The 27852-nt window shown below is 44.7% G+C and overlaps 1 protein-coding gene across 1 annotated transcript; it reads right to left on the reverse strand.

Annotated features, from left to right (window-relative positions):
- Positions 1-293: 293 nt before the first annotated feature.
- On the reverse strand, positions 294-25684 carry C14H8orf58 (chromosome 14 C8orf58 homolog). The gene is made up of 7 exons (XM_054998362.1): positions 25647-25684; positions 12599-13284; positions 5288-5452; positions 4212-4395; positions 3141-3253; positions 1803-1921; positions 294-907 (listed from the first exon to the last, which is right to left on the reverse strand). Exons 1-7 carry the CDS (start codon positions 25666-25668, stop codon positions 805-807), a joined length of 1392 nt encoding a protein of 463 aa, XP_054854337.1. The 5' UTR covers positions 25669-25684; the 3' UTR covers positions 294-804.
- Between the last annotated feature and the right edge of the window lie 2168 nt (positions 25685-27852).

Consider the following 27852-nt stretch of genomic DNA (forward strand, 5'->3'; position numbering starts at 1 on the left):
CATTCCCCACAGCCACTATGTAGCAGCGGGGAAAACTTGTTAATGTTTTGTGCAGTGCAGACGTAATGCTGGCTCCCTGGCTAACTGGTATAGGAACTGAGAGCCAAGCTACAAGTGACGCCTTATACAGGTTAGACACTTGTCAGCTTCCCTCAGGTTTTGATGGGAAATGTAGGCATCCTGGTTCTACAGCTTGGTTCTCCATTACAGCTGCAAGACCAGGATGCCTACATTTCCCATCAAAACTTGAGGGAAGCTGACAAGTGTCCAACCTGTGTCAGGCATCACTTGTAGCTTGGCTGAGAGCCAATTTCACATAACCATAATTTGCACTGTTATATGCAGCAATCAGATTCCTGCATCAACAGGGTCTGCCAACCCACCGTTTTTGTTGACCAGGACTTTCATTACTGCGTATGTAATGCAAAATAACTATGATTAATGGAAAGAAAAAGGGAAAATTGCTCTTGATAGAGGAAGGAGGGCAGCGGAAGCCCACTTCTGAAGCCTAGCACCCGAAGTGGTTTGTAAGGAACCAGTGTTTTGCCTGCACTAAGCCAAAGAGGATCTTCTTGTAGCATGAGACATCGGAACATTTTTTCTGCTTTTGCCAAGGAAAGTTGCTGAGTCCCAAGCCTATCCATATGTAATCTCAGAAGATGGAGCTCTCACTTCCGAATGCATATTAGCAAGAATCACTCCTCATTTCTCTACCGCTGCCAGGGATTTAAATTCCACAGAAGGAGGGAAGGATCATTAGCCGCTCATAACTTTGTAGACAAATCCATCGCATCTCCTAGGTGCTCACCGCATGGAAAGATGTTTTGATTGGCGTTTCTTTGCACCCAGAGCGGGCAGAAAACGCCGCCTGGAATGAACTTCTCGTTCGTCCAATACATCATCTGCTCTGTAAGGGAAATTAGAAAGGGAAATCAGGTTGGGAAATCAGGTTGGAAACTCCCCATAGAAGGAAGCCCCAGTGGGGCTTTTGCAACACTATAATGCCAACATCCATCTCATTTTTATCCTGCCCTTCCTCTGAGCAACTCATGGTTCTCCTTTCCTCATTTTATTCTCAGGCTCTAAGCACTACACAACACTGTCTCTCTGCTGGATTCACATCCATGTTACTAGGCAGTCATTAGCAGAATTTCTTCCCTTTCAACTTGGGAAGCTGGAAAACCTAGTTCCTCTCACAGAGCACAGCTAGAGACTGAACAAGATCAATTAAATTCCCAAAAAAGTTAAGGCCTCAGTGCAGAAACACAGGTCATGTTGCAACTCAGATTTTCACTTGTAACTGCTGCCAAAGTCAGGAGACGAGACAGCCACAGCTTCATCAACCTGTTCCTTTCCCAGAGCTTTGGTCCATCCCCCATCAGCTGCAGTGAGCAGAACTCAATGTGGGCCACACAGCTGATGGGAACAAGAGAGAAAGCCACAATTGCCTCGTTACTTGATTCAGCAGCTGCTTTTAAAAGGTAAATGTTGCAACCTGGTAACTCTCACCACAGAAATAGGGGGCAGCAAAAAGAATTGAAACCCCCCCAAAGAAAATTAAGGTTTGTCCCATAATCCTCCAGCACCATCAATCATTATGGTGGGGAGAGAGGGACACACCTATAACAATCGTTATTTGGAAAGCTTGCGAGTTAGGATTCTGCCTCCTAAACCAGCCATGGTCTACCAACAAGAACAGGCTACAAGGAACCAGGAACATCTCTTCCGTCCCCCATCAGCTGCCAGTTTCACAACACAATTCTGGGGACTTCCCTGGCCACCTCCTGGAAGAAGAATCTTACCTACACCGTCTGCTGCTGGGGGCAGCCTCACCAAATGAGGTCTGCTCATTGGCCCGTACAGACTTCCTTGTAATCCTATTGATCAGCACTTTGACTTTGCTCCAGTGTGATTGTTCATTCTAAAAAGAGAGAGAGCAATGAAGAGACAGTAACCACATCGGAAGGTGACAGATAGGCAACAGTAGTCCTACATGCTCAGAGGTACTTAGGTAACTTAAAAGGTTACTGTAAAATATATAATATTAATGTTAAGTTATTTTATGTGCATGTGCGTGTATGTTTTTATGTCCCATTAAGTTGGCATACAGTAGCCACATGGCTCTTTTGGTTGATAGTAACTATGATCACCGCTCTCTGTGAACCACAGATTGCGTACCACTGGTAAAGGCATTTCCACTAACATAGAGCTTTAAAAAACAAGAGAAGAGAACACTGCAAAGGCCAAACTTTTGGTATTCAATCAGCTGTGCTACATTGTAGATGCCAGCAGAGGCAGTGTTCCCTCTCCCTTTCTCCCTGCGATGCAAGTTTACACAACTGATTATGGGCAATTTGAGTAGCAAACACATTCAGTTTAATGCTGGCAGTGCCAATCACGACTGCTCTGGGGCCAGGACTGTATGGATTAGCTCAAAGAAATGAGAAGCAAACAGATAAGGCCTCGAGCCAGCAGATAAGATGTTACAGAAGCCAATCTCCCCCTGCCTGCAAAGATACACACAACAATCTTCTCCAGACACAACCTTGACTCTCTGTATGAAAACGGCATCAGAATCCACAGCCCCAAGGAAGATTTTTTTAAAAAAACAATCAGTACTGAAGCAAAATCTTACATTGCCAGCCTGGAAGCTGCACCTGTTGAATTTCTCCCTGGAAATGCTATGCAGGAAAATAACAGGCCTACCACAGCATGGGAGATGATTAACAAGAGTTTATTCTATGAATCTAAGACCCAAGGTGCTCCCTAACCCTTCTATCCTTTGCTTTCTGTTTGATTAAAGAACAGGTGAAATTTTTTTAAAAAGAGACTGGAGAAGACAGACACACAGCCTTGCGTCTGAATCTCAAAGCCCATTTAAAGTATCAGGAAGGTGAGCCTTTCAAGGATTTTGCACTCAGAACAATATTATTAAAGCAGGGTTAGGGAGCATACAAACTGGGATATTGGACTTTTAGAACTTACATTAAACACTGTTTAAATCACTGGTGTATGCAGTCCTGGAGAGGTATTCTGCCTTTTGAATGGCTTCCTTATTTTATAAAAAGTATATCCTACTTTTCTCCCCAAGCAACTGATCACATCATTCTCCCCTCTTCCACTTCCCTGGGCCAGTTTACCTTGAGCTTCATGCCCGGTGGCAAAGTACAGGAGCTTCCATCAGGTTGATCCAACAAGCTAGGTGAGCTGGAAAAATGTGCTACAGCCTTTCTAGAGCAATCAGGCCTGTTCTCTGTGAAGGGGGAAAGAGGTCATTTAACACAACTGGCCTAGAGGCTGCAATTGAAACACACAAGGGTGGGTACAGGCCTAGTGCAGCCGCTCACTGCCACACCCATCTCTGCATGAAAGAGAGGGTTACTCTTCATGATCCCTCCAGCCTAACTTTTACATGAAGGTCAAGAGGAGCCTCCAGCCCTGCATGTTTCTCTTTTCCTTCCTGGTTCTCCTAAGTCTCATTCCCAGTTTGATGTTTCTTGTGTCATTTCAAAAAGGCCTGCTGTTAGCTAGAAGGCTTTGGCACAAAGGCCTGAGGGACAGCTCTTTTGGGTTCTTGTCTCCCCGCTGCTCTAGAGTGTGTTCAACCAGTTGATCACAAGCTACTGATATCTTGCTGCCTCCTTGAGAGTAGGTGGTGTAGCCCTTCAAAGTCTCGAGGCCAAGATCACAAAAAATACCACTCTCATATTCATATGGGGCGGGGAGGTGCCATCATGTTGTAGATGACTTATGGTGATATATATATATAGCTTTATCTGCTTCGTAATATTTATGCAACAAAATAAAGCATTTTTAAGGTATATAGTTAGATAACTAAGAATAACTACACATGGACAGCAATCTACTGCTGTAGCATAGTGGTTAAGAGGTTGGACTATAAATCAGCACTCTGCTGGTTCAAATCCCACTGCTGCCATGAGCTAGGCAGGTGACCTTGGGTAAGCCACACCTCTCAGCGCCACCTCCCCAGCTGCGTTGTAGAGATAATACACTGACTTTGTTCACCAGTCTGTGTGGGGCACTCATCTGTCTAGAAGAGCAGTATAAAAGTGCCTGATACTGGAAGTCTCTAGGAGAAAGCAAGGGTAAGTGCCCAAATTCCTTGCCCTGCCATAGAGGCTGACTGGAAGGCTTATACTCAAGGGATGGCACACAGGACAGGGCCATTCATGCTAGCAATGTCAACTCACCTGAGTGATGGACCGGGCTCAGCACCACATGCGTGTCGGAGGCAGAACGTGCCCGGAAGTGGTGGGGGTAGTAGGGGCTGGGAGAACTGGGAATCTCCTCCAGCTCTGTAGCTGCTTGACTCACAGTCTGAAGTTCTAATCCTTTCAGCCTGGGATCTTCAGGGGGTTCTTCAGAAAATCCAGCCTGTTAAAGAAAAAGGCATTTGAGTTAGAGCTAGAACTATTCTAAGGGTTCAGCAGGGTTGAATAAACCTTCTTTAAAATTTGCACAGAGTGTGGTGGGGATGTGAAGAATTTGGATATCACCAAAACTGTGGCGTAAAGTGTTCTCCTAATTACCATAGGATGAACAGCACAGATCCTGTTCCCCATTTTATGATGGGTAACCACCTTCTCTATCCCCCCATATGAATAGTTAGCAGCACTATTCCCTATATTATATTTTTATAGAATCAGGGCTGGCATGCCAGCTAATTGATTAGTCAAATATTGTCAACTATTTAACTTATTTAACCATGGCCAAACTTTCCAAGAAACCAAGAAGGCCAGTAGGCAGTATGCCACCTTAGGCTAGAGGATCTTCCTCCAACTTGGGGATACTGGTTGGCAGCTGGTTTCTTTCATTTCATGACGGTGTTAGCAAGAACCAGAGTGAGGGATGTCTGTCCCCTAAATTAGCAGCAGTCAGGTACAAACTGAGAGCAGTAGCAAACCTTTTCTACTGGCCACTTACTAAAACGGCAGGCAGCTCTAAAACAGGAAGAATTGGCCAGAAGCATATTTAGCACAGCTGCCTTTAAAAAACATTTTTTAAAAAAATGATGGCTGTTGCTTTGCTTTATTTCTGGGTTGTTTGGATCGTATACCAATTCCTGGTGCTCAAGGATCAAAGCCCAACTGTTCAGAACATTTATAGAAGCCTTACACCTCACAACAGCTTATTGTTTTTGTAAAGCTCATGCTTTAAAAAAATACTTTGCCATTATTCGACAGGACAACAGATCAAATGCTATGCTCAGAATCAAGACTTGTCAATACGATTTGCCTCCCGGGCTTGTCTCTAGCTACCCCCTTACATTCTCAGATTCCTGGGCTCGAAGCCTGCACTCCATGATCTGATGCTGATGCTGGAGCCGCTGGTTGGCCCTCTGCAGCTGGGCAATTTTTTCCAACATCTGGCAGATATGCTCCAAGTACCGCAAGCCCTGCCCAGGCATGGTAAGTGAAGGCTCATCCTGCACCTAGACAGAAGCAAGCATTGCATAGTATCAGGGACACATTCTCGTACACGGGCAGCATCAAAATGCACATATGGAAGCAAGGAAGAGTATCCCCTGCAGCTATCTGCTGATTTACTTCTAGTGTGTCAGCATCTTTGCATCTGCAAAGAGGAGATATCCACAGGAAAGGAAATTTAGCACTAAGCAGAAGTTCAGAGCCAGCAAGCAGGCAGTAATTGCTGCAGTGTGCAGAAGCCTCCACCTTGTGACAGTACACAGGGATTTTGCAGAAATACTAATAAAGCTGCAATTTATCTGCAACCCAGAAATTCCCACTTGCTTCTCAATCAGGCTGACTTACCTGATCAGGCTGTCCTACCTGACTTCTCCCTCCCTCCTGCCTTATCTGACATGTGGCACGTTTCCTTGCTACAGCAAGGGGCGGGGGGAGAATGGCTGGAATGAGCTGCAGTGACAAAGTTTCCCAGTTAAGCAGTGGTACTGGTATTTGGAAATTAGATACAAGAACTATCCAGAATACAACTTGATGAAGCTATCCACCCCCAGCAGAAAAAAGCAGCCACATCAAAGACAACTAGTATCTCTTGACTGAATTTTAATACCACTCCTGCTTATGTGGAGACCGATGGCCATAAAAAAGCCTGATCTAAAAAGAAGCACAAAACTCTGCCAAAAAACTGTCCTGGAACATACCATTTAATACAGCAAGTAGGAAAACTGCAGAAATGAAGTGTTCCCCAACGGGAAAATCCTTACACACAGAAAACTAGCAATCAAGGACATGGGTTGTAGACTAGCTTTTTTTCTTGTCATTCTAGATTGGGGGAGGGTTCTTTTAAAATATGGGGAGCATTTAATTGTGCAACTCTACACCTAACTGTTGGCCAGGGACAGTTTTACTGTATTATGGTGCTGGGTGTCCAAGCGAGATGTGCAAAAGCAAGAAGCCATCTGTCAGTCATAACAGGCTGGCCTATACTGCCGAGATACTCAGCACACCTCTAATAAAGATACTGAGAACTCCAACTAGGCTTAGCACATGTAAGCAGGTGCTTAATAAGATATGTGTTGCAGATCACCAAGAACCTCAGCTTTCTATTTTTAAAAAGATAAAAGGCATGTTTCCAAACATCTTGATTACAATACTTTGAAAATACATAGCCATTGTTTACAGAACAGGAAACTTGGGAGTTGGTTTTCTTCACCTCCCAAGCGTTTCTACTAACTACTTTAATACCTTGCCTACCTCCCATGTGTCTCCACCTCACCACTGCTAATACACCAGGAGCTAATCTATTCAGATTCTTTGCATATTGATGCAATACTAATACAGTTCCGAGTGTGTGTAACATGCTGTCAAATTTCGGCTGATTTATGGCAACCCCATAGGGGTTTTCAAGGCAAGAGACTTCAGAGGTAGTTTGTCATTGCCCATCTGTGAGCAGCAATCTTGGATCTTCCTGGTGGTCTCCCATCCCAATACTAACCAGGGCCAACCCAGCTTAGCTTCTGAGATCTGATAAGAGTGGGTTAGCCTGAGCCATCCAAGTCAGGGCGCTTAATACACTTAACCATGTATTAATTCAGATAGATTTATTTTTTTATCAGAATGCCAACAGCCAGACCCGAGAACAGAGCACCCAACATGACTTCCTGATGGGGATCCCAGGTCCCCTGGTGGGGGCGGGCAATCCCCCACTCCACCCCCTGCCACCACTCACTTAGCTGGGGGGGGGCAGGAACAGGCCTCCCAGACACACTCGAGGCGACGCACCAACGTCACTTCCCAGAAGTAACGTCATCACGCTGGCACAAGGAGTGAAGACAAGGTGAGTGCTGGGGCCCAACCCCTCCAACTGGGAGGGTAAGGGGACCTGGCAACCCTACGTCCTGAATTCCATTTTTCTTCTCAACACTCTCCCAGCCTGTTGTGCTCATTCCTTGGTAGCCCTGGCATAAAACCATCATGACTGCCCATCCATATCCTGGCCCTAGAGCCTTGCAACATTTGCCAGGGGACAGCCCCCCTATTTGTGCCAAGTGGTGCATCCCTCACTCCTCTTCAGAAGTCTTACAGTCCAGCCAGTAGTAAACACACAGCCAGGGCAGGAATTAAATGGTGTTGCTTGGGCCCGGGTTTTTCCAAGGTTTGCCCTTGGGGCTATAAAGGCTCCCCACAACAGAGTCAAAGGAGATTGAGCAGTGGGAAAACCATCCTGTATTGTCTACTGAGTGGGCAGCATCTCTGGTTCAGAGACAATCTAGCAAGCTATCGTTCTTCCCAGTGTGATGGTAGCTGCTATCAGGTATCACACTAATCACAGTGAACAGCCTCCATGTAAAAACCAGTAGTGCCCACATTATCCAACTCTCTGCTCTTTTTCTCAGTGGGTGGAGAATTAAATAACTGCTGCCCTTTGGCAGTGGAGGACTGGACTACTATACACCTCAGAGTCAGATGTGTGTAAAGGGAAGAGTTTCCTTGACTACATACATCTTCTTAAGCCACAAGGCTTTGGCGGTACAGGTGACAGGACAGGCCCTGCATCTTTAACAGCATGAAGAAGGACCACAAGCATCAGGAGTAATACTAGACATGTGGCATCGAACTGTATAAATGGGTAAACACTGGTTGTTTTAGAAGGTTCTGCAGCCTATTCTAGAGTTTGTGCTGGCCATTTTAGGAGAGCAAGCCTTCTGGTCGAGTGGCGAGAATAGAAAGGATCTCTGTTCCTTACAATACGGCCTGGAAAGAAGATCTCTGGATGTATGGGAAAGAGATGAAACTGAAGAATCCAAGCCATCAGCAAAGTTAATGAATGGGAAGTTACTAATGGTTTGAGTTACTCAAGCAGTGGCTATAGCCAGACCCATTTAAGCAGCAGAATGGGATTCTGACAGTATCACAGCCAATGTTAGGTCAGTAACAGATAAGGAAAAGAAAAGTGTAGCAGAATCTGTTCTGCAAGGAGAGCCAGAGGAGGAGCAAAAAAACCAATACAGGCGCTACACTAGTGATTGAAGTGGCGCTGGCAACTGTGCTGATATTAGTGGCTGCACTGTAGAAGAAACAGACCCTGCAGCAGAGGTGGGAGGTGTGTAAAGCCATGCTGATAGCCAAGACATACCAAGAGAGGTATGGATACTGTTGCTGTGACACACAGAGTGCAAGGAGCAGGGGGTAGGACATATTGCATTTCCTGGGAGTATTGTTGATGAGGGGATCTGGAACTCAAGGCTGAATACTGAAACATTTCCACCCAGTCAGTAGTGACAGATGTTTGAATATGATGACAGATATAAACTTACTGTATGTGGCAGTTATATAGGGTTTTTTTATTGTTCTTTTAAGCTGATCTTAAATCAAAATAAATTAACTCTGACACCGATGTCTATAACTCATGCTGGATGTAAGGAAGCATATCTCAGCATATAAATATGGAATGACTGCGGAAACTGAAGGAACAGGTCTGGTCTCTGCTATCGTCATTGTAGAACTCTAAAGTCACCTGATGGATAAGATGCGAGTTGATCATCAACATGGAAACTGTTCACTCAGTTGGATAAATCGTACTGATGATTTGTCCCGTGAGATCAAGGGACATTCCAGATGCAGTGTGTTCCCTCTTTATCCTCTCTTAATGACTTGCTGCAGTTGTACTTGTGACACTTGGTCAGTTTTAAGTGTAGTGGGGATGCAGGCTTTTATGAGCCTTTCAGTCCCAAGAGCTTCTGTCTGATTTGAAAATGTCAAAGTTGTTTGTTCTGTCTGGCTATTTTTTTTTTTAAAAAATGGGGCGGTAAGGCAGGGCTCTAAGATTGAAGATTTGGTTCCTCCAAGATGACCTCATAACAGGCACAATGAGAACAGGAGTCGAATGGATGGCCGTCCCCTAAAAACAAAAGGCGGAGCTCATGGCCATTGGAAACGGCAAGTTTTACAACACAGCCCAGACACGGAACTTTTTAAGCAGGGCAGCTTTTCCATAAGCCTACTAGAGCTCTAGAAGGGCAGAAAGGACAGTAATTATTGCATACTCTGCATGATATGAAAAACTGAGATGAAAGAAGCTTTCTGGGAAATTGTCATGGAGTTGATTACTGCGCAGAGGTTAGAGAGAAGCTGAGCATTCACCCCTTCTCTATAGGCTTGCATGCGTATGTGTGTGTTGAGTGCCAGTTCTCTGGCAGGAGCTCTAGAATTTTTCAGAACCGATTTCCGCACCACTGTAGGAACTCATAAGTGAGATTACTCAGAGGCAAATTGACAAAAGCTAAAATTTGCCACACTGTAAACCAACAGAGTGGCAGCCAGTCCTTGAGCAGCATGCCTGTATGAGATGTACACCTGCAGAGTCAGTCCGTAACATTCACACTTTTAAAAGAGGACACACTATTTTCCATTGTATTTATTTTTTTAAAGTTACCACCACCCGATGTGAAAATCAAATATATCTGGAAAGCATGAACTCAAACCAATGGGGAAGAGAGCAAAAACAAAACAAAACAAAAAAGGCTCCAGAGACTGGTGCTGGACAAATACTTTCTCCCGAGCAAAGCTCAACCCCATTTCTCTCACCAAAGTCACCACAAACCATAAGAATCATCCCTGTACATCATGACACTACCTGCATTCTTCTTCAATTGGAACGGACACACACACCGCCAAATTGCAAATTAATCTGCATGTTTAATACTGGTAAGATTTATTCAGTCACAACATTATTTGTTTTTGATCTAGTTATAAAGAACGAATGGGGAATACGTTTGTGAGTAGGAAGGGAGACCATCTGAGGATAAAAACACAAGAGCCAATGCAATGCTGAAGATCAAGAGATGCAGTGAAGCCACAGATGTTGTAGAAAGAGACGTGCAGTGGAAACCACAAGGGAAACTCAGTGGAATCTAAAGGCTTCTCTAAAGAAGCACAAGCTTCTTCCTCCTTCAGACAGGTACCTAAATATGTTCAGGTTCTATGCAATCACGCGCACTAAAAAGTTGATCTCTGCACATTCAGATCATACAATTTCGTAGAAATTATCAGATTTTGAGGGCCATCTTTTTGAGGCACAACTGTGAAGTTTTCCAGATCCTCATATCCTACTGTAAATCCGTAAGAACTAAACAAAAATCTGAAAAGACAACTTGCAATACACTTCAGCAGCTGCTGTTGGTACATTTACCTCTTATCTGTAGAAGGTATACAGGCAATCTGTACCTACAATGAACTATAATAGACTGGGCCTGGCACTACATGTAAGAAGAAAGCGTTCAGAAAGGAAGGCGCACACCCATAGCATTTCATCCTCTCCAACATCGACTTCCTCCATGCCAACCAGATACTTGCATCAATGCCTACACAGAAGAAATATTTGTCCCTGATTCATCATACCCAGAAGCCTCCAAGTTGCATAATGCATGTGGTATGGGGGTGGGGAGAAAGACCTAGATCCATAAATCTCACATTGTTTCCCCAAGAATACTTGTACTATCCACATAAGTAGCCCCCCACCCCACCCCTGTGGTTTGCAGAAGGATTAGGAAACAGAAGGCATTAGAAGAACGAAGAATCAGCATTTTCTTCCAGAGCTGCAAGGGCTCTAATCCTTGGAATTCCCCGAGCCTTATCCAAAGCAACTTCTCTTTGATACAGAGGTAGGATGGGGGTGGGGGGAGTGGACCTGGTTGGAAAGGGGTCAGAAAGTCATCAAATCCCAAGCCACTGCCACAAGTCCTCAACTAGTTTCCCCACACTAGCAGGAAAATGCATCAACAAGCTGTGAGGCGCTACAAAGAGAATCCAAACATTTATTCCCAGTGCAGTCTTGGACCCCTGGAAGAGTCCAAGAGAACTGAAGAGTGTCTGCAAATAAATTTACAACTCAAATATTCAGATCCCTGGATGACTACCAAAACAACACTACCAAACATGCATTCAGAGGTATGCAGTGAGCTGCTGTTAGACAGACAATTTTGAGTTTTCTGTTCACAGCAAGAAGGGTGTTTAAAAGAGGATTCCAGATCCTTTGCCAGCCAGGGACAGATATCCTAGGATGCCAAAACTAAATTAGGAATTAAGATAGCAATCTGAGTAGTCAAAGAACATCACATACGTCATCCCAGCATTCCTTACAGATTTGTAAAGTCAGTAAGTATTATCTCCGTGAAGGTGGAGCTTGAGAGAGACTTTACAGCCACCTAACAACTTCTGGCTACAGATACTGGTCGCAGATTGTAACAATAAACTGGCTACAGATAGAGACTGCTTAGCCCACACCTATTACAGGTCAAGTCTTTTGGCTGCATCTTATTTACAGCTGAATTGAGAATCAATGCCAATGAATTTGGGATTTATTTCCCAACAAACGTGCACAAGATCGGGCCACTACATCAAGTAGCAGATTCCCCCAGAGCCTTTTGAGAGAGGCTGTACTGTATCCTGAAACCCACTGCAACCATCTACATTTAATTTGGGAGCTTTCAGCTAACTGGCCTGTTGCTGTGGGCTTCAGCTGCTACATATATTTATAGCTACGTAGGCAACGAGAAACGGATGAATCACAGTCTGGGTTCCATGCGAGATTTTACAGTCTGTTCCTCCCACTTACAACCAGGTCAGGAAAGAGTGTGTTTACACCACTGAAGGGCAAAGACAACATTACATTCCAGCAACAGGCAATTATTCAAGGTATCATGTTATGGGAAGTACACTTCATTCCACCCTACGAAACTACCCCACCTTGCCAGTGGGAGGAGAGATTGGGTCACAGCAGGAGAGCATGTGATCTTCCATGCAGTTATGTCCCCGGCTTTGTGTCATTTTAAAATCCTCAATGGGTTAGAAGGGCTCCTAGAAAAAGGCTGGCCCTGGCATGAAGAAAGCCCACTGCAAAGATCGTGGGGAAATGAATTCCAGGGAAGTAATGTGTGTTGCAACAATGACAAACACACCCACCCAAAAAAGGAGTCCTTTAGTACTGTAAAGACAATTATTGCAGCATAAGCTTTTGTGCGTTAGAATAGATCAAGTAGTCCTTTAAGGTTCCACAAGACTCCTTTTTCTACTGCGGGGGGGGGGGGAATAAAGGAGCTGTCTGTCCCAGGCCACACTTATCTACAAAACAGCGTAGCTCCTCTACCACTTACCGCTGCTTCTGTGGGCTGTTTTGCTAGGATGCTGCAGCCGGAGGTGGCTCGCCGGTGCCCTCCACAAGCAGTGCCTGCACCACCATCAACACTTGCAGACCGATATGCATAACAGGTCTTGAGCCCCTCCAAGTCCAAGAGGCTACGGGGCCTCTGACCAAGCTGTCTTGGTGACCGGCCAGGCAAACGATGTTTCTGTGACCGTTGCACAACCTGGGCTAGTTTCTTGCTGACAGACATATTCCGGTGATAGGCTCGATCCAGGCCGGGATCTGGTTCCACTCGCTCTTCCCCTTTGAGGCTGCTATCATGGGATACCACAGTGGCAGGGTCTTTCGCTGAAGGCTGGAGGCCATCCATGCAGTCCATGGTAAAGCTCTTCTCGGAGTCCACCGGAGTAGAGGGAGAGTGATCGCTGCTGGCCATTTCCACGCCAGAGTCCTCCGATTCAGACTTCAAGAGCCTCCCACTGGTGGGTATGAAGCCCAGCTGTTGGTGTAAGTCCTTGTGGGGGACAGACTCTGTTGGGGACCCAGCCTCAGCCCACCTGTCCATCTCACTGCTTATCTTGCCATCCAGGTCCAACTTGAGGGAGTGCTCTCTGGGAGACTGTGGGTCCTGCAGATTCCGGAACATGATGACTGAAGTCAGCACCACAGAGCTCTCTAATGACTTCCAGGCACCATCTGCAACTTAGAAAGGAAGCATGGTGAGTTCCAGGTAAGCAATTCCCATTCTTCAGAGAACAGACGTCTAACACCTGAAACTATGTAAATGTATTACCTAACTTGCATGTAGTCCCTCCCCAGCCCTTCCCCTTTCCCCAAAGCTCTCCTTGCTCCTTCTTCACCAGCTCCGGAGGAAACATACTGCTTGTCACATATGCATTCCAAGAATATTCCTCATAGGTCTGTGATTCAGGAAGGAGGTGCCTTTCTCATTAGAAAAAGCAGGAGAAAAGGAGGAGAGGTGAAGGATTTTGCAGCAGAGAGAGCCACTGGGGAAATGTTTGTGCAAGGTGTGTGTGCCTGTTAGAGGCTCGTTTAAAAGACCGTTGGGGGAACAACAGATCTTATGTAAACTTCCCATACCTACCAGCCTTGATCCATGGATACATTTCTATCCGTGACATTGAACTTCCCCACAGACGCTGCTTTTAGCCTAGCAAAAAAACCTCAAACACATTTTCTGTCAAGGTAGTCTGCTGGAGAGCACCCAAGATGGAGGGATGCTGGGAAAACCCTCTGGAGACCAGGCTCAAATCCCTGCTGAGTCTTAACCATGAAAACTTCACTGGAGGACCTTGGACCAGCCACTCAACCCTGAGCTCCATGGTGGAAGGGTGGGATAAACATGCAGTAAATGAATAATGAACTTCTCAAGGCCTTACTCTCTTTACCACCCACCTTCTGAAACCATACAATTGATTACCAGAGATTACTGCCTTCTCTGTGGTGGCACCTCAGATACAAAATTACATCCTTACTTCAATTCACCTACTGCCTAGCCTATCAAGCTTCAGGTGCCAGCTCAACATATCTTTGTTAGCCGAGGATTTATCCGGATTTGCTTCTTTTGCTATTTAAAGTTTGTTTCCTCAGTTTCTTTTCTTGCTTCTTAACATGGTATAATGATCAGAGGCTAGGATGACGTATGTTTAAATTACAACCTTAGCCATGAAGGTCACTGGGTGACTAGTTATATGCCCAGTTCAGCTGGTTCAGTTTTCTTTGGGTCCAAAGACTCATCAGTTTGTTCTTTTGATCCTGCTACATCTGACCAATGTCCATTTTACTCCTGACCTGGTTGCTCTTCTGAGTCATATTTTAAAAAAGCAGCCAAGTAGGTCAGCACATACACTCCTAGTAGACACTTAAGTCCACCACCCTGCTGGCAGCCCTCAAATTCCAAGCCCTTCCTGATTTTCTCCTCCCAGGAATAAGAAAGCTATTTACTGTAGAGAACTATATTTACAATAGGGTACAGCCGCCAAACTAAGAAGTGCAGCAAGGTCTTTATTGTGAGGACATCATCAATGGTATGGATGGAGTTCTCTTCCCATGAGACTCACTTTGCCCTTTTTCTAAATCAAATTCTGTTTTGAAGGATTTTTGGAAGTTTGTTACAATTTATTTTGAAATCTTTACCAAGGACTCACGGTGGCTTAAAAAGCAACTCTGAGTTTAGTGGGGAGGGAGAAAATAATAAAACAACAGCATCAAAGAATACATAATGTGACCTGCCTCTAATACATGGGCCCACTACTAAAGGCGGCTTAAAACAACACCCATAAGTATCCTGTGAAATATGGGAAATGAAGGTGCCATGTGCACCTCTTCAAACAGACCATTTGAAAGAGTTGATCCAACTTCGGAAAATGTCCTTGGCCAAGGAAGAGTGAACCAATGTGGAAGAGGATATGATAAAGAGAAACACATACAACTGGTACATGGGAGTATGGTTTAGTATTACTGACTGGCTAGTTTGTTTTTCTGTTCATGATTTTGCTCATTTTATTACTATTATCATAAATTGTTTTGGGAATTCACCTGAGAGCGGGTCTCAATTTTAATGCTTTTAAATCTGCTATCTACACTACGAATTTAGATAATTTTTTTTAACAATTTAAGCATCATTGTTCACTCTCGGATAATCTAGGGGAACACCAGTTTGGGTGGTTACATGCAGCAACAAAACACATATAACCAATTAGTTTCCCTGGAATGACAGTGGCCATTTTCACACTGCTTACCAGCCACGGAACATTGCCAAGCTCCCGGAACAACAGCATCATCCTGGCATGATTTCGTGCAAGAACTTACAGGAAATTGCACCAGGAAGACGCTGTTGTTCCAGGAGCTTGGCGCGATGTTCCGTGGCTGGTAAGCAGTGTGAAAACGGCCAATGAAACCAGGTTAACTGTGCTGTACCCTGACCTGGACAGCCCAGACTAACCTGCTCTTGTCAAAGCTTGGCTGCTAAGCAGAGCCAGCCCTGGTTAGTAATTGGATGGGAGACCACCAAGGTAGTCCACAGTTGCTACGCAGAGGCAAGCCACGGCAAACCACCTTTGTCTTACATCTGTAAAACCTTACAGGGTCTTCATGAGTATGCAGCAATTTGATGACATGTTACATCCTTAAGTGCACTTCAGACCTGCCTCATGCCCTTCTTGCTTACATGCCAGTCTTTTAGATCAGCAACAAACAGCTCACAACTCAACTGTTCGTTAAAATGGCCCTGATTGTTTAGATTCCTGCTTTCTTTATCTCACAATCTTTTTGAAGTTCATAGGTACAGGCCAGTCAGTGTAGGGGCATCCCACTGTCTTAATGGGAATACGAGACTCTCCATAACATACAGTTTCAAGTGAACTTGCTAGACCACGAAATGCTTTTAACTTTTTTACATCTATAAAAAGGAACACAAAACCAAACGGAACAATCATGTTTTTTGCTCACAAAACAGAATATATACCATTCCATAATATATTTATTGTTCCAGGGGAAAGAAAAAGAAACTGGATAGTTAAATGGAGAGATTGAACTATCAGTGGCTATTTGCTACAATATCCAACTGGAACCTACAAGTAGAGAATATTGAACATGGGGGGGGGCAGGCATTTGCATTTTCCTCCCCTTCTTGTGATCTTTTAGGAGACTTCTGGCTAATTAAATTTCAAAACAGAACGTTGAGCCAGAAGCTCTGAGACTTATGCATTTAGTGCTCACAATTTTCCAGAGCAAGGTATCTACTTTCTTTCTTCCTTGCTAGTAACTAGCAAAATGCTTACACACAGGCACAGTAGCAGTCTCAACAGCTCTACTGTATTACCCCGCATCCTACACAGCTGTATGTGATACACCACTATTTAACATGGAGTGTGCTGGTTTTAACATGATGTAAATTTCAAATTTTTTAAAAAAATTAACATGCAAAGACACAAACTGTATTCCTGGCCACCAAAAACATTCCTTGCTCCTCATCTCCAAAGTAATCCATTGTGCATGGAATCCAGAATGAGCAGTCCAGCCTCTAATACCTGGGATGTAGCCCGACTCTTAAGGGAGAAAGAGGTCCCAAGGAGGAAAACACGGGTAGAAAAGCAACAGGACTCTGAGCCAAATCCAAATTAAGTTAATGGAATCAATGATGAAAAATGTGTACAATTGGCTAGAATCTACTGAAGCATTCCAGAGGGACAGCCATGTAAGTGTGTCACACCAAATTATACAGGAGACCATTAACACCTAAAAGGCTAGCAAAATTTATTCCAGCATAAGCATTCATGAGTCAGAGCTCACTTCCTCGGATGTATAGGAGTGTCCGGCACTCCTATGGAGCCAAAGAAGTGAGCTCTGACTCATGAATGCTTATGCTGGAATAAATTTTGCTAGTCCTTTAGATGCTACTGGATTCCTGTTTTGTTTAAGCATGTGAACCATTCTCATAAGTTTGAACTGGAGTCTGTGCTCCTGAGAGGAGGAGAAGTTTAGGAACTGGTCCTTTGGAAAAATAACCCTAGGAGGAATGAAGCCACTGTAACAGATTCTGAACAATGTGATGCAATGCTGGCAGTCCATATGCCATCCTCCCTCCACAGCAGTAACTATCTTGCTTGCTTTTCTTTAATAGAGGAGGTGATGTGGACAGGAACCTCCTCATTCATTTTTGGATTGAAACATATTTAAGAACCCAGACTCAGTGCAAGAATGCATGCATTTTACTACCTCCAACCTATGCCTCCGCTCCAAATAACCAAGCAATTCTGTAACATGCATTTAACTTCTTCCTGAACATGTATGCCAACAGCTAATTGTACATGCAGTGGCCATAACCCTTCTGCCTGAACACATAGGCTGCATGCCCACAGATACAACAACTCTGTGATTTTCAGCCCACACCATTCCTAACTGCTGCGGAAAGAAACAACGGGTGTGTGTCCAGTCCACCCTGCCAGAAAGCCAAATTCCTTCACTGCCTACAGAACACAGCACTATGCAAGACAACACTACAACCGGCCTCCGTTGGAGGTGGGGCACTATGGAATGGCTGGCCCTGCTCCTCCCCTCCCCTCCCCTCCCCCCACCACAACCCTTGACTCCTACACAGAGAGGAGAGAGAGAGAGAGAGGACTGCAAAGCAAATATATGCAAATGATGACCCATCATTTCTTCCTCTCTTTTGCCCTCCTAGAACATAACACCAATCTATCTAACCCTTTTATCAACAAGTCAGGACAGTACAGTCCCACCAGAGTATAGAAGAATGCATTGCCTGGGGAAGGCCCTGAAGCGAGATAGCCGGGACGGCTGCATGAAGGCCAAGGGAGGAACGCGTCTGCCATCACCTTGCAATTTGGAATGTAATTGCAACCTGCAAAACCAGCAGAGTTCTGTCAGGAGCATCCAGTCCCACTTGTTGGACTTCAGAGGCACCTACTCTCTGGGTCAGCCAAATGTGTAAGAAAGGGGGGGGGGGTAAGAGGCAAGTCTTCAGAGGAAATGAGAGATGCCCTGTTTGATCTACAAGGGCTGGCAGCAACCCATGTCTCTCATGAGGGCAGCAATCCAAAATTCATTTTTTCTTCCTCCAACAGTAGCCATCTAATACTACAAGCCCTGCTTTCTGACTAGTGAGTATCGACAGCTTGTGAGTAATGGAATTACACCTCAACTGCCAGCTGCATCTAGCACAGTGCGGTTGGTCATGCTTGGGGACTGGATCTTGTGGTTCATCCTGCTGCACACAGTCTTTTGAAGGGTGCTTGGGAAGCAAGGTCTTGTGTGACATATTGGCTGACTCACTCACTCTCTCTCTCTCTCTCTCTCTCTCTCACACACACACACACACACACTACAGGATGATTCATCATTACATGATTCAGCAGCAGAATGGCAAAGATAAGGAGTTATCAATTTGAGTCACTGAATAGTGACTTCGCAATGAATCTATTCATACTATCAATTATGAACTATAAATTTTAAAAATCAGATTAAATACACAAGCATATCTATCCCAGGCTAGGCTAGACTTGTAACATTTGCATGTCTCTTTCATAATTAAGATGTACAAGGATGTTAAAGTCAGTCCTAGAACTGATTATGTTCTGTTTCAGCAATTCTTCAACTCTGTATTGGATCCTTGCTAATGCTATGTCTTTGTAAACTCTATTTATTTATCCTATGGCATTGTCTATGGAAATGTCCTTGACACTGTATGGAAATGTCTTTGACACTTATTGTACTAATCTCACACTATGTAATCAGCCTGGAGTCTCAGTGAGAAAGGTGGACTATAAAAGACAGACAGACAGAGACAATTTTTAGGTAAGTCATAGAACCAAACCCCACATAGAACCATAACCCCACACTGATCATTTACCTGGCCAAACTGCTGCTTTATTATGAATATCTTGGCCGAAAGCCGCTTGTTTTCACGGGCCATCCTTGAGGCAGTATGTCATCCCACCCTATGCATATTTACTCAGAAGGAAATCCAGAATTCCAGAGGTTTATGCCCACATAAGTGGCAAAGGGCTGGTTCCCAAGTCTAACATTTAATCCTCTCACTGTGCATCCACCAGACATAAAGTTACTTTCTACAGAAACAGAATGCTGATCCACCTGTCTCTTCCGAATGGCAGCAACCCTTTAAGAAGCTCATGCGGAGAAGCCTCTTTCCCAAAGACCTGTTTTCTAAGATTCTTTACCTGGAGATGCCAGGGACTGAATGTGGGACCATTGGCATGCAAACCAGGATTTCTGTTCTGGAGATGTAGACCCACACCTACAAGTCAGGGAGGAAGGTCTTGACTTTGAAACTTATCACAGTGATACAAATGAACAATACACAGATAGGCTAAGAAAATAGACTCAAAAAGCTACAGTTTAGGTGGATAGCTATGTTGGTCTGCAGCAGAACAGCAGGTTCCACAAATAACTCAGGCAACTTGTTCCACCAGCTGCTTTCATTTACAATACAATGTGGCCTGAGTCTGCATTTTGCCAAGTGAACCTGCCCCTTCTTGAACTTCCCTTTGGAGACAGGAAGACTCTAGTCCCAGGCTGTAGCTATGGTTGCCAACTGGCCTGGAGAAAAATATCTTGTCCCTTAAATTATTATTAATGGGAATGTGTGTTATCAGGTGATACTTACCTCTATTCCATGGGAAGCTTCAACTGCCCATTTCCAGGCATTAGGCCTCTATGAAACGGACAGGATGTTTTTCTCCAGGCCAGTCAGCAACCTGAGCTATGACTGTAGCTACATGAAACAGCCATCTTGCTGAAACTAATCAGATCTCTGTAGGGTTGGATGGAAGACCTCCTGGGAGACTTATGTATACTGAATCCCATTTTCAGAGGACAGACGGTGTCAGTGTAAAAAACACAATAGCACCTCCCCCTCTCCTCAACAGTAGCTTTCCATTTACTTGAAAACTATTTCCCCACCCTCTAAGGGACATAAGAATTTGAATTTAGATTTAAGAAACCTCTATAAATGTCCACTACAGCATCTAAACACAACAATAAAAGTTATTATACAGGACTGCAACTGGGCCCTGTTTGGATTCACAAACTTGGCCTTGGGGCAACCCAGCTGATTTTGTCTAATCGTTGTGATACTGGAATAGGTTGGGTAATTTTATTAGAGTTTGCACTCAACAAAGAGGGCTGGCATCTTTACCGCAATCAGGGCCAGCACTGTTACTCTCTCACCACACTGATGTCTGTGATGGCCCTATTACACTGGTATCCCACTCTTCTTCCAAGGATCTCAGAGCAACCAACGCACCTGGTTCCATTTCCCTTCCTCCATTTTATGCTAGCAACCCTGCAAGGTGACCCAGAAGGCTTTACAGCTCAGTAGAGATTTGAAACTCGATTTCCCCAGCTCTATGCTGACACTTCTCTACCGGGGGGGTGGGGTGGGGGGACACGCTAGTAAGTTTGTGCTCTGACTATATCCAGACTTCAAAGGCAGTTTTCACGTGACAGTGCTCCTCTATACAAAAAAAAATTCCCCAGCAAAGAGCAACCAATACCTCCCTGACATGCTAGCTTTCTACATGCAGGTAATCTTTTGTCTTGAGGGACCCTCACCTGCTCTCTGAAGTGAAACAGCACCGATACAGATTTGCTACCTCAGTGATAACTAGACAAGGAACACTTCCCAGGATAAGGTGTGGTTTCTACTGGCTGTTTCCTGTACATACTGTGGGTGCAGACACATTCTAAAGCTAAATTTCCCTGGCTGCTTAGACCCATCCCTCCCATGGAGTGGGGCAAGCCAAACAACAACAAAATGGTATAGATTATCTACTAATGCAGACTGATTCAGCAAGCAGCATCATACAAACTGTTTAGAAACCTGCTTGCCTTTTCAAATCTCTCACTGCACATGGAAGCTCAGTAAGTAGCCAGACCTAGAGATGTAACAGGTTGGGGAAGGAACCTTGCCCTTTTTTTTTAACACCCTCATCTTTCTGGGGAAGTACAGGGGGGGAAACCTGTGAAATAATGTTTCTTTTAGAATGAGAGAAATGCTTTTTAAAGCAGGTGTAGCAAGTATATTTTAAGCAAGACAATCTATGTATATGGTATATCTATACAACAGATGTTCAAGCATATTTCTTAAAATGTGACCAATTTTGTCCACAGTTAATAATAATATATCATAATACACTATGGAATGGTTCAATTTTTTCAGTGTTCTAAAGTTGGTTCTGATATCTAAGTATGCCGTTCGCCCCATTATTTCTATAGATGCTATTTCTGTTCTAATAATACACAAAATCTGTGCTTTCCATTTTTTCTCCTGACTCTCAAATGACAAAACCTAAGACACATGTGCTATGGTCGGGTATAGCAATTCACAGCTCTCCCTCTCTTGAGTTTGTGAGTATATTTGCAATTTTGCTTGCAACAAATAAAGGCATTTATGATCTCTAATTCCACAGATATGCTAAATAGTTAATTTGATTAGCTAAGTTATATGTTACGGGTTTTATGTCGTCAAAGCAATAAAAGTTTAGGTTTAATTTTAAAAGGAAAATACTGCATATATCTAAATTATTTCTCCCCCAAATCCTATTTTTCTGGGGTGGGGGAGGAGCTTTTTCTTTGTGGCTTCAGTATTTTTGGACATTTCTAGCTAGGCTGCAGAAGTTCAACCCTGTTAGAGAACAGTGGCACAAGAAGAAAAGTTCCACTGGCACTAATGCAACTCTTTGCAATACTGATCATAAGAAAAGTATAGTTCTTAGCAGTGATGTCTGTCTACCAATCTTTGCAGCATATCCCAGGGCTTATGGGAAAGTGGCAATTTTGTGACATAACTGGACAGCTTTAACTTTAGAGAGCCAATAAAGTCGAGCTTGCGTTGAGGCTGGATAGAAAGGTATTACAAGATGACAACTAGACTGTTCATTATTTTATCACCATTTACATCCCTTTGCACAACAGGAACTCTTCCAAAATACAGTACTGAGTGATGTGCATAAGGTGGTTGAGCTAGTTTGTCATCTCCATTGTGCTTCAAAATGTGGGGCAAAGGTAGCATAAATTCGTTAATCTCAGGGGCCTGCAGTCCAAGAATGCATGTGCTACAAGGGCTCTCTGGGCCAGTTTACAGTCAACAGAATCACAGAATCGCCTCCAGTTGGAGGTGGGGGTTGCATATTTGAGTGCTTACCCACCCGAACAGAGAAAACTAGCAAGGCAAGGGGTTCAATTTAGACTTCTTCCTCAAATGCCTTCCCCCGCTTCCCTGGCATTCAAAGCCTCCCTCCCAAATAGTTCTCAGTGGGCGCATAAAAAACCTGAAATCCTAGCCCCATAGTCAGAAGTGGCCCATCCCCAAAACAACTTCAACATGTGTCAACTGCTACCGAGTTGATGGAGGCAGTTCACCCACTTGCTTTATACCATTTTTAAAAAACTTTCTACCCCATCTTCCTCCCTGACGGGGACCCAAAGCAGCTTCGATTTTTCTCCTGTCTTACCATTTTATCTTCGCAACAACACTGGAAAGTAGGTTAGGCTGAGAGTGGTGTGATTGGCTCAAGGTCACCCAGCAAGCTTCCAAGGAAGAGTGGAGACTCGAACCTGAGTCTTTCAGAACCTAATCCAATGATCTAACCACTACACAACACTGCCTCTGGCATTTATATTCTGCCATTCCTCCAAGGAGCTCAAAACACCCTATATTGGGGTTATCCCAGTTTATTCATACAACCACTCTCCTAGGTGGGCAGGGCTGAAGGCTAGGGCTAGTAGGGCTAGCGCCTAGGAGAATCATGGACACTGAAGCCTCTTGTTTGAACTTTCACCCAAAAGCCTTACCATAAACTTTTCTTCTGTAGCCAAGAGGGCTAGAAACATCAAGATTCCCAAAGAATCAAATATTGCACTAGACAACATATTTCACATATACTCAAGAAAAGGTGTAGACAACAGAAAAATGTCCTGCCGAGATCCATCCAAGTCCTTCACATTACAGCAGCCCAAGAGAACCACCTCAACAATACGGGCTTCCTCTTTTAAACCTGATTACCAGAAATGACCCTTGTCTCAGCAGGAATGCAAACTTAACATAAAGAATTGTGCCGTCGAGCCAAGTTACCAGCAGCAGAAAGTCAAACTGGTTCTGAGAACTGGTTCTGCAAACTAGACAGGACAATGGATCTGCCAGATGAGGCGGCTATCCTGAAGATGTCAGCCAGTTTTAAAAAAAAGAAGGGAAGATGCAAGTCAGTACTCAACTTCTTACTAAACAATAACCTTTGATGCCCAAATTTAAAGTTTTAGCCACCTAGAACACCCACATAACTTCTGGTATGGATGAATGTAATGCTAGGGGCCTCCCCCCTCCTAAGATTTTGAGAAGCACTGATCTAGCGTCTATATGTGCAAGCACCAAAAGAGGGGAGGACCTCAATTTATACAAATGTAACTCATTTGTATACCACACTTCTTCCAGGTGCTTAGGTCAGCATATGTGGGAATGATCCCATTGTCCTTACAACAGCCCTGTGAGGTAGGATTTGCTGAAAGATGTGGGACCACAACCTATCATCACTAGGAGAATCGCATAAGCAAACAGGAATGTGAATTCAATTCTACTAGAACAAGATCTACCCCATACACTGTGCACACACTTACAATGCTATCCTCAGCAGAGTTAGGATGGGTTTAGAATGTTACTAATAAACTGGCATCCTGTGCAATAGCTTGGTGCTAAACATCCGGAAATTAGAAGAACAGCTTCAAGGCCTAAATCAGACTCCTGTTGTTGTTGTTGTTGTTGTTTTTAAATAACAAATGCACTTATATACCACTCTTCTAGACAGATTAGCGTCCAACTCAGAGCAGCGAACAAAGTCAATACAGCTGGGCAACTGGAGCCGAGAGGAGCAGCCACCTACTCAAGGCCACCTACTGTGTTCATGCGCAGCAGTGGGATTCAAACCAGCATTGTTGATTTGCAACCCAACCACTTCACTGTGCTACAGCCCGGTCATTGCATCCCTTCAGTAACTTTCCCTCCCAGAAAAAAGACAGTCTCCTTGTTGCAAAATCTATTTTGCTTTAAACTAAGAAGCAATATTGATTTAAAAAACAGCCAGGTGTGATTTGTCTGTTGATTTTCAGGCTCCTTCCACCCCTTTGTTACTGTGAACAGTATGTTAGTGGGATTTTCAGCCATCCACTGCTCTACACATGTGTGAATAGTGTTAATGCAGTACTAGCTGTGAACTTGTATGGGTAGCAGCAGAGTGATCCTGAAGATTTCCAATCACTTTCCTCACCTGGGGAATCTTAGGGCAGCAAACCACTCCCACCTCACAATACTGGCCAACCTGACACAGCTGCTGTAAAACTAACAATATAAGTGATGTGCAAACTTTCAACACTGAAAACCCTATATAAAATGCTATGTACTATTTTCGAAAACAAGAACCTCTTATAAAAGGCAGTTTCTTAAGGCGCCAAAAACGTTTTGCATTACTGATTCTTGCTGAGCAAATACAGCAAGCTAGCTTAGCTGCAATGTGTGATTTAAAAATTAATGCACAAGTCAGCCCTATTTTAAGCAATATTCTTTCGTTTAGTGAGGCTTGTTCTTAAACAAGTGTGTACAGAACTGCATCCCGACCTCTGATCGGTCCCGTGTTTGCCCAGAAGAAACCTCGAGGATTACAAGGGGATTTATGCCTAGAGAGCCGCGCACAGGCTCGCAGCCCGAGCAACTTTTCTGTTGACTCGAGAAGGGGCAGCACAAGCTATACGTTAAAAACGTGCGCACGCCCCTCAGCAATTATTTAAAAAAAACACAAGAAAAGCTGTCTAAAAATTAGACCTTTAAGTGTTACAAGCAAAACATTTGAAAATGAAGTTTCGGCCAGGAAACGAAGCTGTCTGAAGTAGAGACCTAAATTTCGCACGGAAGGCCATCGCCTCCACCGACAAAATTCTGCTGCAAGCTCTTCCCACTTTCTATCCGAACAGCATTCACACCTGGCAAAATGCACGCAACAGAGAAAAGGCTGCAAGGCTTGCTTCAGAGTAACGCCAGAGGCCTGCTGGGTAGGGGACCTGAGCCGGTCGCCGGACTCAGGAAGGGCAAAACGCGTGTCTAGGGTTGTGTGAAAACGTTGTTTAGAGAGAGTCCGAAGGGAACCGCGAATCCGCACACCGAAGGCTGCCGGACAGGCAATTCCTTTACAAGAGGCTGGGAGCGCTGAGGGCATTTGGAAACTGGGGTTGCCAACTTTTCAGGAGTAGAATGCCCTGACTCTTTAGGCGCGTCTTAATGTATAGAAACGGGCAGCTTTTCCTGGCATTGAGGAAAATGTGCTGTTGCTACTAAAAGGAAAGCTAGAAAGCTAAAGGCTGGAGACCGTGTGGGGAACTTGAACGTGGCCGGCGTCCTACCCCGACCAGTCCTACCCCGCACCAAGCAGCCACCCTCCTATTTCCTGCGCGACAAAAGAGCCACCGCGGTGACCCTCCGCTAACCCGACCGCGGCTAGGGAGAAACTCACCTCGACGCCAGAGCGGCTCCATCGAGAAGACTCGTCGCCTTTTAAGCATCTCCCGCGAGAAAGGAGCGGCGCCCGGCGGGGGAGGTCCAGCCCTGGCTCTCTCGGCTCCCGCCACACTTTTCTTCCGCTGCCTCTCCGGGTGCAGGCGGGTGGGCGAAGAGCGCCTCGCGGCCCCCTCGGCGCTTTATACAGGGAGGGGGCCGAGTGACGTTGCTGGGGTCACTCCCAGGGGAAGCCGGGACCCCCCGCAGGTCAGGGCAGGGAGGCGGGCCACTCGAGCCGGATTTGCGGGAAAGACTGGCAAGGACTGGGAAGACGTTTGGACTCGTGGGGGGTGAACTGCGCGCCCCGCGATCCGTAAGCTGGGGACGTGCGTGCTGACTGGGGAATGAGTTCCACTAGGATCAGCGAGACTGGCAAGGTCTCATGCACAGGTTTGGATCCTGAATGAGAAGCGCGCAGCGAACGAAGAAGCGAGTTTGGAGATGGGGGGAAGCGAGTTGTCAGAATGCGGCGATACGCTGCACCTCGCAGACGTATCGTATTTCCTAACTGGACACTTTTCCCGGATCTCAAAACAAAGTTCTGTGTCTGATGAATCGCCTAGTTTTCTGAAAAGCTAAATACGTGGGTAGAACGAGCAAGCAGGCGGCCAATTGCCCCAGTAAATCAGACTCACAGTTTTTTTTTTATCGGATTTAAAAATACTTCTTCTGTAATGCCTAGAGTTTGAGGTGTAAAATCCCTTATTCAGAAAGTCAACTAACACCGCTGCCTATGCGCAGTTGTTTGGGAGTAAATACACACGGGCTTAATTCTGGAGCCAGAAGAGGGATAGAACTGGGCTGCCTTACAAGATCTCCCCCACTCAGCTTCCTTCCAGCAACTCCTGACCCAGCCCCCTCGCTCTCCCTCTGCCAATCGTCTTCTGAGCCCCTGCAGTTAGCAGGTGATAATGTTCAGCTTTATGCCATGAAAAGAACCTGCTGATTGCTGCATATCAGACATCTGCTAAAGAGAGACAAAGAGACCACACCAGATAACAACCCAATTCTCCACCCCTCAATACAGTCAGGGACTACCAGGGTTGATATGCAAGGATTACTAAAATTACCTATGGAGTATTTTGAACATACTAATGAATTCTTTCTTTGCCAAAATGCAACGTGAAGGTGAAGCACTAAAGATGGCTTTATTCCAGAGGCCATTTGGCAGAGAGTAAACTGATTTGGCTGCATTTTTTTTCATTCTGAATTTTTTGGTGGTGTGCTTTTTTTTAAAAAAAATCATTTTTAATATGTGCATTTAAAATCTTGTTAATTGGACTGTTTTATTTTGTAACCTGGTATTGCTTTGTAAGTTACCTCGAGTCTGAGGAGATATGGTGGAGGATAAATAATTCAAACAAACATTTCTCAAATACTGGCACTTCTCAAATACTGGCACTTCTAGTCCCTACAACAACAACTGTGAGGATGACATTTGCCAAGGGGCTACAGTTCAAATTCAGACGAGCGTGGGGAAAGAGGTAGGGAGCACAGACGGTCACGGTATCTTCTTGAAAATTCCTTTGCAGAAGTTGCTGGGCACATTCCCAGGTTGTGGAGGAGCTGCCATGCTAGAACCAGTCACAAATTTAGAGTTTATTTGTTAAAATATCTATACCCTGCCTTTCCATTGTGACTGAAGGCAGTTTACAGTTCCAAGATTAAAAACAATGAACATTATAATAAAACCCCAACTAACTCCCCTTTCCCAACAAAATCCCTGCACTATAATGCCTTCACAAATAAAAACAGGCTTAGAGCGCCTCCATAAAACTTACCAAGTTGGCACCCCCTCACCTCTACAAGGTGGGAGCCACTACAGAGAAGGAGTCACTGTAGCAGGTGCCAAGCAGGTCACCTTAAGTGGCGGGACAGCTAGAAGGTGGTAATTGGAAGACCACAATTGGTGTGGGGATATATGAATGCTGCTTTTTGCTAGTACACCCCATTTCAACTGAGCAGCCCTATGTGCCTTGCTGGACTGCCTGTAGCACTGAGCCAGTCCTGAGACAAACAAGTGATGCTTAGGGACCTGACTGGAGCCCTTTGCCCAGAAGAACAGAAAGTTAAATAGTTTGACCAAAGTTTGAAGGAAAAGTTCCTGACGTAACCAAGAACAACCCTCTGGATCTCTCAGGTCCATTAGGAATTTCAAGCCC

This window comes from Eublepharis macularius, chromosome 14 (genome assembly GCF_028583425.1).
Source record: "Eublepharis macularius isolate TG4126 chromosome 14, MPM_Emac_v1.0, whole genome shotgun sequence".
In the NCBI taxonomy this organism is placed as follows: domain Eukaryota; kingdom Metazoa; phylum Chordata; class Lepidosauria; order Squamata; family Eublepharidae; genus Eublepharis; species Eublepharis macularius.